Below are 14508 nucleotides of genomic sequence, written 5' to 3'. Positions count from 1 at the left end.
TACATACACACACACACACCCAAGCCAATGACTCAGCTACCCAAGTTTTGTAACCATGACTCTCTGTAGACGTCACTCAACACGGAAGACTATCATTCAAAGAATAACAACAACAACAACAAAAAGACAGAGAATGACTCCTGCATTACAGCTCTGGTTGAGTGACTATATTTTAGAGAGCAAGATCATCTTCCCATGTTTATTTTCATTCAGTATGCCAGTGAGACCTTACCTTCGCAGAGCTGGTGAACATTATCTGTGCTTTTCAGCTGATTTATGAGTGACAGTTATTAAGGAAAAATAGTTGGTGAAAATACAGTTTATCCAACAGGGTCCATGAGCAGTTATTTTATGAATAGAGATAAAAGAAAGACGAACAATAATAAGACTGAGACTGAGAACTTGGCTGCGCTAAACTCTCTGTAAAGTATAATCGCAGTGCACTGACACCTTGTCATTCATTTTTTATTTACCATAAGTAAACAAGACTTTTATTGTCGGTTGTGTTTTGACACACTTCCTCTTGTTAAAGCATCAAAGGATATTGTTTTTTATCTTCCTTCACTCCCGCGTTGTCTCTCTTCTCCTTTTTTTCCGATTTCTCTTTGTCGTGTCTGGATTCCTTTTCACAAAACAGAAGAGGCATAATCAGACCGGGGATGGCAGAGGAGAGCTCTGACTGAAGAACAAGCTCATTAGACAGCTGCCTGCATTTGGCTCTGATTCTCCTCATCATAAAAGCGTCAGAGGAGGAAGAAAAGGGGCTCAGCAGTGTTTGGAGGAAGTTCTTAGAGGAAGCTCAAAAAAGCACTGAATCTTTTTCTCAATGCTTTTTATGAGAAGGAAAAACAAAATTTCTTTTTGCCTATTACAAAAAAAACAACAAAAAAAAAACCCCAGTTAAATCCGCATAACACTGGGAGACATCCCATTAACTTTAATGTGGTAAAAACTCATCTGCACACTAAATTACATTATAAAAAAAAATCTACAAATGCACGGATATCGGACTTGGGGTTTTTGCCTTATTTTAGTCATGGCGGTAAGTTGTTTTGAAGACGGTAAGACTGCAGCTCAGAGGTAAAGTGCTCTCGGCGGGGGGGATTCTCACTCAGCGTCCCGTCGCAGTGGGGGGGGGCGTAGCAGGACGGGAGCGTATGCTAACCTTTTTGCTTCCGGAGGACTTCTCAGGCTTGGCCACGTCGACCTTGTCCTTGGTGTTGGATTTGGAGCTCTTGCTGCGGTCCTTGTCGTTGGAGCGGGGGGAGTCGGCGGGGCTGGCGCTCTTGCTGTGTTTGGAGGAGCCTGCATACGGGGGGGGGGGGGGGGGGGGATGAGCAGGTAGGTGAGGGAGATGACACACAAAAGGGGAAAAGAGAGAGGAACGCTTTGACCGCCTCTGCCGGGGGCGAAGAACTTTCTGGCTCACGACCCCGCTTTTCCTCCTCTCCTCTCCACCACCGCCACAGAAATAAAAATGAATTTCGGCGACATTTTCAACTCACTCGTCCCGTTTTCGTCTTTGCGGCGTTTCACTTCTTGGCTCATCTCACGGTCACTGTTTGAGTAATCCTGCAGGAAGCACGGAAGAGTTACTGAGAGCGAGGCAAAAAAAACCCCCCGAAACAATAACAAAAAAACAAACAAACAAACAAGCAAACAAAAAAAAAACTGCAGCTGACACCTGTGACTCCTTCCTCATCCACCTCACCATGAATTCACTATCTGCTATCTATACTGAGCCTTCAGCAGGCTAAAAACACAGCTTTGACAGTCTACTTACAATAAGCATTTCTCACGGACGTCACTGGGGGTTGGGTTCAGAGACACTTTGGCACTTACGCGTTTTCGGTCTTTTCGGTCCTCTTTCTTTTCCCTCTCTTTGGAGCGATCCCGGGCCTTTTCTGAGTCTTTCTTGTCGGCCTCCCTCTCTTTGCCGCCGGGCGCGGTGGCAGTGTTGTGGTTGGTGTGGTGCTGGGGGCAGGATGGAGGAACAGACAGGGTTAATGTTCTGCTGCTGTGTCATTGGCCTGGCCCATGAAGACCTTTCACGCTGCTCAGAATGCGGCTTCACTCCCGCTCTTTGCGCCTGTCTGGAAAATCCCGGCTCGACCGCGGCTCAGAGACGCCTGGACGGCAGAAGAAAGGACATGTCCCTTCCCCCACAAACACAAACAGAAATACACACACACTGACCTACAGCTCTTTCATTACTTAAAGGTGTGGACAGTTTTGACTGAACAGCGACACGCAGCCAGACGGTGACAGACTACTGAGGTAAGCAGATTGTGTAGGGCAATATATGTCAAGGTTGTTTGACAAGACGGGAATGTCAACACGTACAAGCAATACACTTTATGAGGCTGTAGGAAGTGGTTCCCTCACAAAGGCAGAGCAAGGTTTTTTTTTTTTCCCCTCTCTCCCCAGAAACAGCCCAGAGGATCCATTTAAAATATCACAACACAGTGAACTTCGCAAAGATGTTAAACAACAATAAAAGACCATAATTAGTGATATTTTTGCTTCCAGGGACAAATGGCTCCTTTGAGAAACCTTTCAAATGTGTGCTGTATATCTGAACAGATCAATACAGACTGTGACATTTATGTGTGTATTGCTACAGTGAGACATAATGCTGACTAAAGACAAAAGACAAGAGCTGATTTCTCTTTACACGGGTTGACAACACGGGACTGAAGTCAAAAATATTTGGCTTGACAGAGTACAGACCCATCTCAGCCCTAATCTGGGCGGAGGTCAGAAACGCGTAATCTTACTCACTCCAGCAGATTGTACAAGATTATCAGTTCGACAGGGTCTCACCTGACAAGGTATGATGTTTACATCTAAAACTGACACATACTGTGTTCAGCACGCACTGACAGCGATATGACGTGTTTAAATTAAGCTAGAGCGGGAATGATGCCAAAAAAAAAAAGAAGAAAAAAAATCCACTTCTTACGGAGCAAGATCAAGACACTGTAATATTAAAGTCTTAGTCAAATCATTGCCCGTTAAACTTCAGCCTGTTTTCTTTTCATTATCATTCGTATATTGGACTTTAGGGCTTTGTTTTTTTTGTTTATTTATTTGTCTTACCTGAACGTTTAGTATTTCCATTCACAAAACCCAAAACCCTCATCAAGGCCCAAAATAATGTAGTGAAACAAAACTCCTCTCAGGGTCCGTAAGTAACTGGGGATTTGCCGCCAAAAAAGGACAAGCTACACTATGTGTTAGAAATGTGTAAGTATGATACTGTGTCAGAAACTGGTGGACCAGAAGTCTTGATCAGAGAGCTGAAGATTCAGCGATTATCTGGGAACAGTTACAACAGACCAATCAGTGTTGGTGGACACCCCAGTCTCCTCCATGCTCAAATAACCCTCTGGATCCCCACAACTAATCAACACAGACAAAGGAAGCCAAAAAGAGACAGTTAAAAAAAAGAAAAAAAAAATGCAGTGAACTGCAGAAAAGTCAGCTTGTTATTACAGGAGAATTCTGGATGGCAGGAAGAGTGACTATGCGCAGGACTTTGAAGCTCAGCTTTAAAAGGCAGTGGAGCCATATTTTGGAGCCTAATTAGAACTGTTAAAAACATTATCTGTTGCCAAGGTATGTGTAGTTAGCCCTGAGTATTCATCTCAGATTCATACTAAAACCATTCACAGATGAATCGACAATTTCCTTCTCTTCCTCATAGTCCTCTAATGATCGCTCTTGTGTGAGGACATCAGAGAAACACATCAGGCTCTCAGCACGACCTCACCTTCCACGCCCGGAAAAAAAAAACATTCAGACGCCCTCTTTGAGAATACAATCAGTGTCCTTGACGTATATTTCCAAAGTGAGTTGCAGGGCACCTCAAAAAAAACGACGCCACAGTCTAGACAGTGAACATGAGGAGGTTGCATGCTGTAAGAACACGATGAACTCCCAGACAAGGAGCAGAACAGCCGCATGAGAAATTGCAATCTGAGCATCTTTTAATGATTTCTCAGTCATTATGCCAACGACTATCTCATACTGTGTCTCAAAAGAACAACATTCAGACTTTTTTTTTTTTTTTTTGTTACAATTAAGCCATCTCAACCTGTTCATGTAATCCCAGTGAAGGGCCTCGCAAGCATCTCGCATCAACCAGAGATGTAAAAGTACAGTACTTTTGCTGTGTTGGCATCATTAGATTACGTTGTGTCTGGTTAACATCATGCCATGATCAGAGGAAATATTAGATACTAGCTATTTGAAAAAAAAAATATACAAAAAAAATAAATAAATAAATTAAAAAAAGAGGAAGAATGTCTTCTGCGAGAACGAAAATGTCATCTGGCTGCTAAAAAATTCTGTTGGATTGTGTTTTTTCGAGAAGAGCTATCAGCACCTTTTCCAATATTCTGTCATTGCTTTCACTGACCGCAAGAGCTGGAACGCTCTCTCTCTCTCTTTTTCTTTTTTTTTTTTTTTTAAATCTCTGTCTGACTTTGACAGGGGGCTGCTGTAAAAGGCACTCAGCTTCAGAACAGCAGAGCAGGCAAAGGAACAGGAGTCAAAGCGCAGGAAAGCGAGTCAAAGCTACTGCAGAGGGGGAAAAAATGACATTAGCAGAACATGTGATAATGGAATCTGGAGAGGTCCGGAGACACTGGGCGCTAAACAAGGGGAACTATGAAGGGGGTTCTGGGGCCATCTCATCTCTTTTCGACCGAAACAAACATTTTGGGATAATGAAGCGCTCTGCGATGCTTCAGTATGCAAATTGAGCATTTTTCCTCCCAACTACTATGGAGAATGAGATTTCACTGCGCACTAAATACCTTCGCAGAAACCACCTCAATCATCTCTCTGTCTGTTATGGAACATCTTCTGCCTTGATGCACACTCACGCTGGTATCTCCAGCCCATACACACAGTCTCACACACAAAGCAAAACAGAAAAACTTGCTCTAAACACAATTAAATGAACACTTTCAAATATGTACTGATTTACATAAACAACAAGCTAACCCAAAACATTTATAAAAAAAAAAGAGAGAGAGGGAAAAAAAAACCCCCACAGAAAATACCAGATGAAACAGGAAATCAAGCACATGTGTATTTTAAAAAAAGCTACTATATTAAAAATACATATGAAAAAAAACAATTCTCACTGACTACCATCTAACACATAAAACAAACAGCAGATGGCTGAGTGCAGAGAACACTGTGTAAAGGCTGTTGAAACATTTAGAGAAAGAGCGGACACAAAAAAAAAAAAAAGAGAGAGAGAGAGAAAGAGAGAAGCGGTCCAAACCTTTGAGGCTGAATCCTTGAAGTCACTGAGACTGTCCTGTAGGAATGAATGAAGACGACAGATGAGCTGTAGAAGTGTGTACACAGCAGGAGGAAGGGGATGCGGGCAGGTTGGCTGTCACTCAACACACTCCGCCCGCAAAAAAAAAGACCTTCAAAGACTCAAACTTTCACACAGTTAGTGCAGGAAGACAGTGAAAGACTACAAGGCCCTGAACTGCACTACACTGGGGCATGTCACCATACCTTTTCATCTTACTATAGTGTTTTACTACAATGCACTCAACAAAAAGATTTGTTTCTAGAATGAGCTATCTACTTCTGCTTTGGAATGATCACAACAGTGTGGGTTGCTAATGCTAATGGGAGAAGCCTATGATTAAAAGAACTCTACAGATGTTCAATTACACACTGAAGTGTCCTGGTAACTGTGTATGCATGTGCAAATGCAATTTAGGATAGGGTAATGGAGGTTACGCTACATATAAAATTGCAACAAGTTTCCTGGCGTTGTAACGCAGGTCCCACTGGGAGGCTATGCCCACGCCTCATCTCTGGCTTTTCTGGTCGTGCACCATCACATCATCACCTCCCCCTGGGTGGCTGGAGGGCCTGTCTGCCCGTGCAGGAGGGTTTTTCTGCGGAGAGGTCTGGGAGGGGGAGCTCTCGCTGGAACCCCATTTCCACGACGGGGGTATGCGCACACACCGAAACACTCGTTAGGTAACACAAACGAAAAAAAACATGGTGGAGGTGGTGGAGGAGGAGGTGGAGAGGGACTCGTTGTTTTCGTCAGAAGCTCAGAAAACAGGAGGTGACACGCGGAAAGGCAGCAGTTGAACATTCCACCCCCTCATGTAAGCAGAGATGTCAGAAAAAAAAAAACAAAAAACCCCCCAGACTGGATGCTAAATTCAGGAACTCTTCCGGCAAACACATTCTCTTGGTACATAGCGCGGGAGAGGGGGGGGGGGGGATTCTCCTTTACTTCCCTGCGTTTAAGCAGGTAACATGCTATGGGTAGCAAAGTAAACTTTCAGCTCAAAAAAAGACAAAAAAATACAGAGAGGCAGGAGGCCATTTACAAAAAATAAATTATCATCTATATTTATAACTTTTACAAAAAAGAAAAAAAAAATTGCATCGTACAAAAATATTTTCTGAGGCACTTGGGTTTTTTTTTCTCTCAACATTTACAAAAAGAGGAAGCAAAAAAAAAAAATGATGTAACTGCTACACTTAATATTTTTCCAAGTCCTTGGAATTGAATTGTTAAAAAAAAAATGATTGCTATAAAAATCATTTCTCCAAAAAAAAAAAAAAAAAAAATTTATATAAATAGTCCATTAGATGTGTAATTCCCCCCCCCCTGCTGCTCTCTCTTATGAAGGCTGGTCTCCAGAGGCCTCGTCAGAATTCTGGGGTGGGTGGCCAAAGTAGGTTTTGGGGGAAAAAAAAAACAAGGTGCTCTCCTCCGGGAGGGAGAGGAGGAGACAAGTGCACTGCCCTCCTCAGGCCATACTAACCTTAACCGCAGAGGAGTGAGACGGCGAACAGTGGACGTCGAGCTTTCGTCTTTTTTGCTCTAAGAAGAAAAGAAAGGGAAAGAACAGCATAAGGGTTTTATTATCTATCTGGGGTTTTTACAAAAAAAAAAAAGGCAAAAATAACACTGTCATAGCCAACAATTGACCTCTTCAGCAGAGAATAAAGGAGTTTAAGTTTATGTCGTAGAGACATTCTGGCACCAGCTGGATAACCTGATTTTTATAATATGGCCCGATGGTAATTAAATAACATTTTATATTTTTTTTACATCAATTACATTGTTATAACAACACCAGAGAGGAAGTAATCACTAGCGTGGACCAAAGAAATACCTAGTTGGAAAGGCAAGTGATAGACAGATAGAGACAGACAGACAGACAGACAGATAGATAGATAGACAGACAGGTTATGGAACAAATCAACATTAGTCGTGCAGGTGGAAAGTGGCTGTAAAGAGAGCCAGGAGGGGACCTTGCGTGGCGTGTCTCTCCTTACCCCGCTCAGACTCCACACCCTCTGATCTGGGAACAGGTGACTTCAAGGAACCAACCCCAGCGCTCTTCTCCCCTTTACTGTTCTCCTTGGTCTTTCCCTCCTTGGACAGGTCGCGCTCCTTGGACGACTCTTTGTCGGTGGACTTCCCGTCGGCGCTGCCGCTCTTGCTCTTCTCCTCCTTCTTCTCCTCCTTCCGTTTGTCCTTGTCGGCCTTCGGCGTCTTCTCCTTCCCGTCGCCCGGCTTGTCTTCTTTGTTCGACCTCTCCTCCTTCTGTTTGTCTTTCCCTCCTGCTTTGGCCTCTGGAGTGCTTCCTGCCGTTTTCTCCTTCTTCTCCTTCTTCTCCTTCCCACTCTTCTCTTTCTCCTCCTTGTCTTTGCTCCCTTTGGTGCTGTGGGAGAAAAAAAAAAAAACATGCCTCCTTCATTAAGACAACACCGTCGGAGAACGTCCACATCCGTCTTAGGCGACGGGCAACGTTTTGTTTTGGACCCGTCATCCTTCATAGGGAAATATTCATGAAGCGGAAACACTCTGGTTGGTGTTTACTTTACTTAACCGGGCTAATGAATCACTCCAATAGTGATGTATGTACGCCGTGACCAGTTCAGCGAAATGTTTGCTCAAAAGAAACAAACGTCGGGTGGCTACACAGAGCGTCTCGCCGTCGTACGTGACAGTTTATGATGGGGAGCCTAAAGCAAACTGTACCTTAAAGCGCAAAAGAAAAACATGTATTTCATTCTGTTCCCGGTCTTTGGTCGAACAGCGTATTTCAGACGCGGTAACATTGCTGTTAGTCGTGAGAGTAAGTCCTGAGCGCTCCTCTTAGCCCGGAGGAGAGAATCACGGCTTTCTCTCCACTCTGACTGCTCTATGCCAGGGCGCTGTGCTGGGTGACCCGACGAAAAAGCCCCCCCCCCCCCCCCCCCCCCCCCAAAAGACCCGCATTTAAAACCCTTAGGAATCCATTACAAAGTCATTAAAGTCACACCGGTCCCCAACAGAAATTAATGGGCCGCTCTCTCTCTCTCCTTGGCCCCTATATATGATCTCTCTGAAGTATTTCTTTTAAAACGATGTTTTACACATCCAATTTGACGGCCCTGGCCAATTGTCTGGTCATGTAACAGCCATGTCTTATGAAGTCAGTTCTTTTCAAGACACTTTTTTCCTTCAGCAATCGCTCAATTTAATAGAACAGTAACAGGATCCTCGCCCGGAACAGTACTCAATTTGGTAAGGTAGGACTTTGATAAAGAATTGATTTATTTTGCAGGGTAGTTTGAAATAATAAGCCGGAGCTAAACTTCCTCACCTCAGGGCTTAACTTTTAATAACATTATATGAGAGATGAGCACACTGTATCATTCTCTCTCTCTCTCTCTCTCTCCTTCTCACTGTACCATTCTCTCTCTCTCTCTCTACTTCTCACTGTACCATTCTCTCTCTCTCACACACACACACACACACACACACATTCTCTCTCTCTCTCTCCTTCTCCTTGAAAGCCCAAGCTGCATCCACACTGTGTCTAAGTGCACCAAGTGAGAATGAGTGTGAGAGAGAAAGAGAGAGAGAGAGAGAAAAAATGTGTGTGTATGTGTGTATATGTATGTGTGACAGAGAGAGAGAGAGAATGCGTGAGTATGCGTGTGTGTGTGTGTGTATGACAGAGAGAGAGAGAATGCGTGAGTATGTGTGTGTATATATATATATATATATATATATATATATATATATATATATATATATATGTATGCGTGTGTGTGTGTGTGTGTGTGTGTGACAGAGAAAGGGTCTCTGCTAGTACCTGTTGGGAGTACTGCTCCCGTTGCTGTTGCTGACTTTATTAGCCGCGGTGGCGTTTTTACTGGCAGTTTTCTGAGCCGCCAGGGATTTGTCCTTGGATTTATCTGAGAAACAAACATAAAGCCATAATGGAGATTTCTCAATAAATAAAAACACAAACACACAAACAAACAAACGTTTCATTGTTCTTAGACAATACTTTGTGAAATGGGCTCCGTGTATCATCTCAAACGGTGACGACAGGACGAGTCAGCGTTCGAACTGTGACCGTCGCATAAGACACCGCGCCATAACGCTCTGGCGTCGAGCGCCGCGGACTAACGCCGAACAGCGACGCCAAATAAAATGCCAACTGGGCTGAGCGAGGGTCAGGTTCCCGCGCGTGCCCACAGACGGAGCGCGGACGGAAACGGCTGTGGAATAACGGCAGCGTCAGGGAATTACTTTATGATGAAGGCGGACGGCTCCGGCGGTGATGTGCGCCTTATGTACACAGGGAAAATTGAGCGCATCCCTCAGCCGCCAGGGGAAGCTCATAAAGAGAGGATGACTGAGAGACAGCACTTCACAGACGTGAATTATTGAAACACGCCGGGCAAGTCCTCAGAGAGGCAATAATGAATTTATGTGGACAGAAGGTATCACGAAGGACAGGGAAACCACAATTACAGGCCAGAACAGTCAAGAAAAAAAACGAACTTTAATTGGAAACGTGTTAGAAAAACACACACAAAAAAAAGGAGCAAAACTGTCAACTGTCACCCACAAAAAAAGTGAACGCTTTTATCAACTAAAAACCTCTTCTTCAAAAAAATCCTGAATGACGCTTAGTCTTGCGAGAGACTATAATGCTTTCCTGTAAATTCTGCCGGATTTAACACTCTCCTGTTAGTTCTCCCACTAGGAAAGACTAAAGGCCAAACTGCACCGCTGGGAGCATACCCTTAGTCAGCCATACACATACGGACTTGTGTTTGCCACAGAACCAATAGGGATTTACTTTTTAATCGTTTTTACAGACAAAAAAAAAGAAAAAAGGCGTGGCCGGGAAGCTTACCCGACTCCTCGGAGGCGTTTTCCTCGTTTTTCCCGGCGCTGCCGCTGGCCGAGCCGGTTGGCTTTCCTGAGTTGCCGGGGCCGTTCTGTAGGTTGCCGGGCGTGGCACTGCGCACCGGCTGTTCCTTATGGTGGAACTCGTTCTCCGGTACCATGTGCACTTTCCTGCTTTTCAACTGCCCAGAGTAGCTGCAAGTCACACAGACGGCTAAAGGCACAGAGCAGGAGACCAGAGCAATGCATCAGCAGTCCAAACCCCCCCTCCCCCCCCCAAAACAAACGGCACAATCAAAACACATGTGCAGCAAAGAGCCTATTAACCTGATTCAACATTCATTTGAGGGAGCTGCCCTCTACAGAAATCCTTAAAAGGGCTTTATTTAAGAAAGACGTATTAAACAGATTTCAACAATGTTGGCTATTTCTTCCCCCCCCCTTTCTAGCCTTTTTTTCTTGTTGATTCTGCATTCTGCATATCATGACAGAAAAAAAAACAAAAAAAAAAAAAAAACTGGCCCACATCCACTGGGCGAACAGAGGAATCCAGAGACAATTGGCATTGTAAATAGAACATAATTAATTATACACTGTTACCTTAATTTTAGTTCACTAATTAAAATTAAAGTAAGCCTGGCCTAAAACAAAGCACAGTCGTGGGATGAATTACTGCACTTCAGCATGGGAAATATATACGTGTGTGTGTGTGTGTGTGTGTGTGTGTAGATAGATAGATAGATAGATAGATATTTTCTCCCCTTTTTTTTGTGATGAATTAAAAATTAGAACTTCTTCTGTAATTTCAGATGTGAGTTATTAACTGGAGTGAGGGAGATGGAGTCAGGCGTGTGATTTTAGAGAACGAGTTGGTGGGGGGGGGGGGGTCAGCTGGGCCAGCTCGTCTCTGCTGCAGCCAATTCGGACAGACCGGACTGAAGCGGGAAGCTCATTATCATTGATAATGGATAAGATCACTTCATCAGAACCGGACAAAGGGCAACATGGGCCCAACAACTCCTGCCAGTGAATTAATGCTGCTCATTACTGCCCAGTGACGAGTCGTTATGGCAAAACCCGCTGACCTTCCCCTGCCGCAGCCCGAAATGACCAGCCGGAAATACCAGCACTGACACACACAGAGAGAGAGAGAGAGAGAGAGAGAGAGGGAGAGAGAGAGAGAGAGAGACAGAGAGAGAGAGAGACAGAGAGAGAGAGAGAGAGAGAGAGCTGACTAACGGACTTCACTAAGAGGTCTAAAACGCTGATATGCTCGCGGCCGCGTCAGTCCCGCAGCCCCTGGGAAGATTAGTGCTGATTCTGAGGTGACTCATCCAGCTAAAATGACAAATGGCTCCGGCCCTGTGGATTCTGTCTATAGCCCAAGCAGGTGCTGGCAGCGGTCTGCTACTAACACACACACACATATACACACACACACACACACACATGCAAACATAGACACATATATACACACACACACACACACACACACACACTTGGGGATAAATCTCTGTCTCCGCTTTACCGCGGCTAACTTGTGGCCCGGGAGGAGGCAAATAATATTCACTGGTCAGTTAAGTGATGGATCACAACTGCCGTTTGGGGAAGTGTGGCACACAAAAGAGACTACACCAAACCCCACAACCACCCCCCCCCCCCCCCCCCACCCCCCCAAAAATACATCACACAAGCTCATTTCTCTCCTTAAGCAGCTAAGTCTATCATCAGGTGCGAACAGACAGAGCCCCACCCAACCACGCCCAGTGCTGAGAAACCAGTGTGTGGAAAAAAACAAGGCAGAGTTCGGCACGGCACACGCAGTTACCCCATGGCCAACGCATAGAGGTCGGGTCTCTTCTCCTTCTCCTCCTGACAGATCTTGTGCACGCGACACTCCAGCGCCTGGCCCAGGTTCAGCACCTTCGGGTAGTACGGCAGGATCTTGGTCAGCACGATCAGGATGTTTCGGATGTGCGTGTATTCTCCGGTTTCCAAGCAGTGAACGGATGCCTAAGCGACAAACACGTGAGGCGTTAACGATGGTGGCCTGACCTTTTTCAAAAACCAACCCAGTCCCTTCATTTCATCACCACCCTGACCTCACTGCGCGGTGTGTGTGTGGGCACACCTGGTAAAACGTCACTATGTTACGGGAAAGGGTGGTTCAAATGGAAACAGTGGGATGAGATTTGCAATTCCACACAGAACATTCAATCACAGAACAGGCACTTACTTCCCCTACTCATCCAAATGAACACTTTTTGATGGTTGATACTGTATGTATGCGTATATACGTGCGTACATGCATGTGTGTGTGTGAGTGCTTTGACCATTCTCATTTGAGAGGCTCTCACATGTAAGATTCAGTAGAATTAATCATTCTCCTCTGTACTACAGGGATGCAGACATGGTAAGCAGAAATTCAGCAAATAATGTAGTTTATGATTAATTCAGCTCTGTAGATCGTCTGCGCTATGACTCATTACTTTAAATCACATGATCATAATTTCAGCAGCCTACATACTCCACTGGCCATCACAGACTCTAAAAACACGCCCGAAACCCAAGAACAAGCACACCGCCTAAAACTTCAGGCAAGTTTGACAAACAAGGCCGGATAAAGTCCCGTCAAAACAAACACTAACTTTAGTCAGTTTGTAGTGCCATTTGTGGACCACATGACGGAAGTTCTCGTAGTCTAGCTGATCCGCCTTATTCCCACCGTCAAAGCCGCTGGCTCGGAAAATTGTGAGGAACCCCGGATAATTGCCGCACTCCTGTCAAGAAAAACAAACAGTAGCATAAGCTGCTTGGAAAAAGTCAAGGGGGGGGGGGGGGGCCTCTATCAAACAAAACCGACGTAAAAGCACCAGTTCAGCGGTGTTAATACAGCCAGGGTCGACAGAGAGGCTGGTAAAAGGCTGGTTGTATAATCATTTTTAGCAGGCTATTACCCGCCAGACACTGTCAAAACCAATTTGCTTGGCCGCTCTAAAACACAAACTCGTCATGTGCTATTGATTTTTTCTCCTTAATACTGTATGAAGTTGCAATAATAAAAAAAAAAAACAACACAACAACAACATCACAACATCAGACTCTGATGATGATGTTGTTCCTCAGGAGAGAGATTTTTCTGACTTTCATCAACACTTAGTTTCCACCTCTTCGTTTTTCCTTTTTTTGGGGGGAGATGTGGAGAAGACGAAAGTTCCTTTGAAGTTTGATGTTTTTTTTTCTGATGTTTTTTTTTTTTTTTTAAGTCTGCAGAGCCTGGGTAAGAGAGCGGTACCTTCTCATAAATGGCTCTGTCACTGTGCCATCGGGTCACAGTCTCCAGCATACAGCAGAGAAAACGCCCGTAACGCCGCGACTCGTTCTCCGTACAGCTAGCCACGGTATAGATGATGTCTGAGAACACCTGTAAAGGGGGGAAGAGAGAGAGAGAGAGAGAGAGAGAGAGAGAGAGAAATGGGCAAGAAGAGTAAAGAACCATCAAAGGCTGTTAAAGAGAGTGAGTCTCAGACATGACCATTATGGTTAACAAGTTTTTGGACGACTGAACCTATATGAACATAACTGAACACTTCTAACAGAACGACACAGTTGGGCACATTGCACTGTCCACAGCTGTTTGTTTTCCTATAAAAACAGCCCGACCTAAAGCCTCAGCGTGCTTTGCGTGCACACCCAGAGCTACAGAGGGCTATAAGCCACTGGTCCTCTCCACAATAAGGCACTTCAAACAGCCATTCATTACACAATCAGAGGTTTCAATTTGGTAAAGAGCAATCAGCAATTACAGAGGCCTACTACACCACCACGGTGACTAAGAGTCGGTCTCACACAGACGCGGTGGCCTGTCACAGACGCGGTGGCCTGTTACAGAGAGGACATGAGGAGGGAGAAGATGGACTCACCCTGTCGTAGCAGAGAAGCGTGCAGAAATTAGGAGTCTTCTGCTGGTGCACCAGCTCCACGAAACGGGCGCAGTACACGGCGTCGATGGCGGAGAAGACGCACCGCGGGAAGAGACACAGCTGGAGGAACTTGGTAATGGTCTCGTTCTTGGTGGATTCTGTGAGAAGAGCGCACAAAGGGTTAACAATTACGAAAGTCATGGTCATCTTTGACTTAACAGTCACCGGCACGCCCAAAAGAAATAAAGACGCTCCACAAAGAGCGAGAAACTAACTACAGATAAACCATCAGACAGAGCCTTACTCCCCGATAAACCAGTTGTAAAACAAGAGGCTTACTGGCCAGTAACCAGTTGTCAGACAGAGACTTACTGGTGATAAACCAGT

At 44.9% G+C, this 14508-nt stretch overlaps 1 protein-coding gene across 1 annotated transcript in view; it reads right to left on the bottom strand.

Annotated features, from left to right (window-relative positions):
• The window catches only part of thoc2 (THO complex 2), a 48203-nt gene that overhangs the window by 732 nt on the left and 32963 nt on the right, over positions 1-14508 (bottom strand). Inside the window, exons 25-38 of the mRNA XM_030766650.1 lie at positions 14122-14279; positions 13494-13622; positions 12847-12978; positions 12027-12211; positions 10206-10393; positions 9150-9252; positions 7339-7727; positions 6822-6880; positions 5297-5332; positions 1843-1974; positions 1506-1572; positions 1166-1305; positions 546-622; positions 233-280 (exon numbers count right to left, since the gene is read on the bottom strand). Of these exons, the coding sequence (XP_030622510.1) occupies positions 253-280; positions 546-622; positions 1166-1305; positions 1506-1572; positions 1843-1974; positions 5297-5332; positions 6822-6880; positions 7339-7727; positions 9150-9252; positions 10206-10393; positions 12027-12211; positions 12847-12978; positions 13494-13622; positions 14122-14279 (1823 nt within the window). The 3' untranslated portion in view covers positions 233-252. The remainder of the gene's footprint in view (positions 1-232; positions 281-545; positions 623-1165; positions 1306-1505; positions 1573-1842; positions 1975-5296; positions 5333-6821; positions 6881-7338; positions 7728-9149; positions 9253-10205; positions 10394-12026; positions 12212-12846; positions 12979-13493; positions 13623-14121; positions 14280-14508) is intronic.

This window comes from Chanos chanos, chromosome 2 (assembly GCF_902362185.1).
Source record: "Chanos chanos chromosome 2, fChaCha1.1, whole genome shotgun sequence".
Lineage (NCBI taxonomy): Eukaryota > Metazoa > Chordata > Actinopteri > Gonorynchiformes > Chanidae > Chanos > Chanos chanos.
This window is presented reverse-complemented; position numbering and strand designations above follow the sequence as displayed.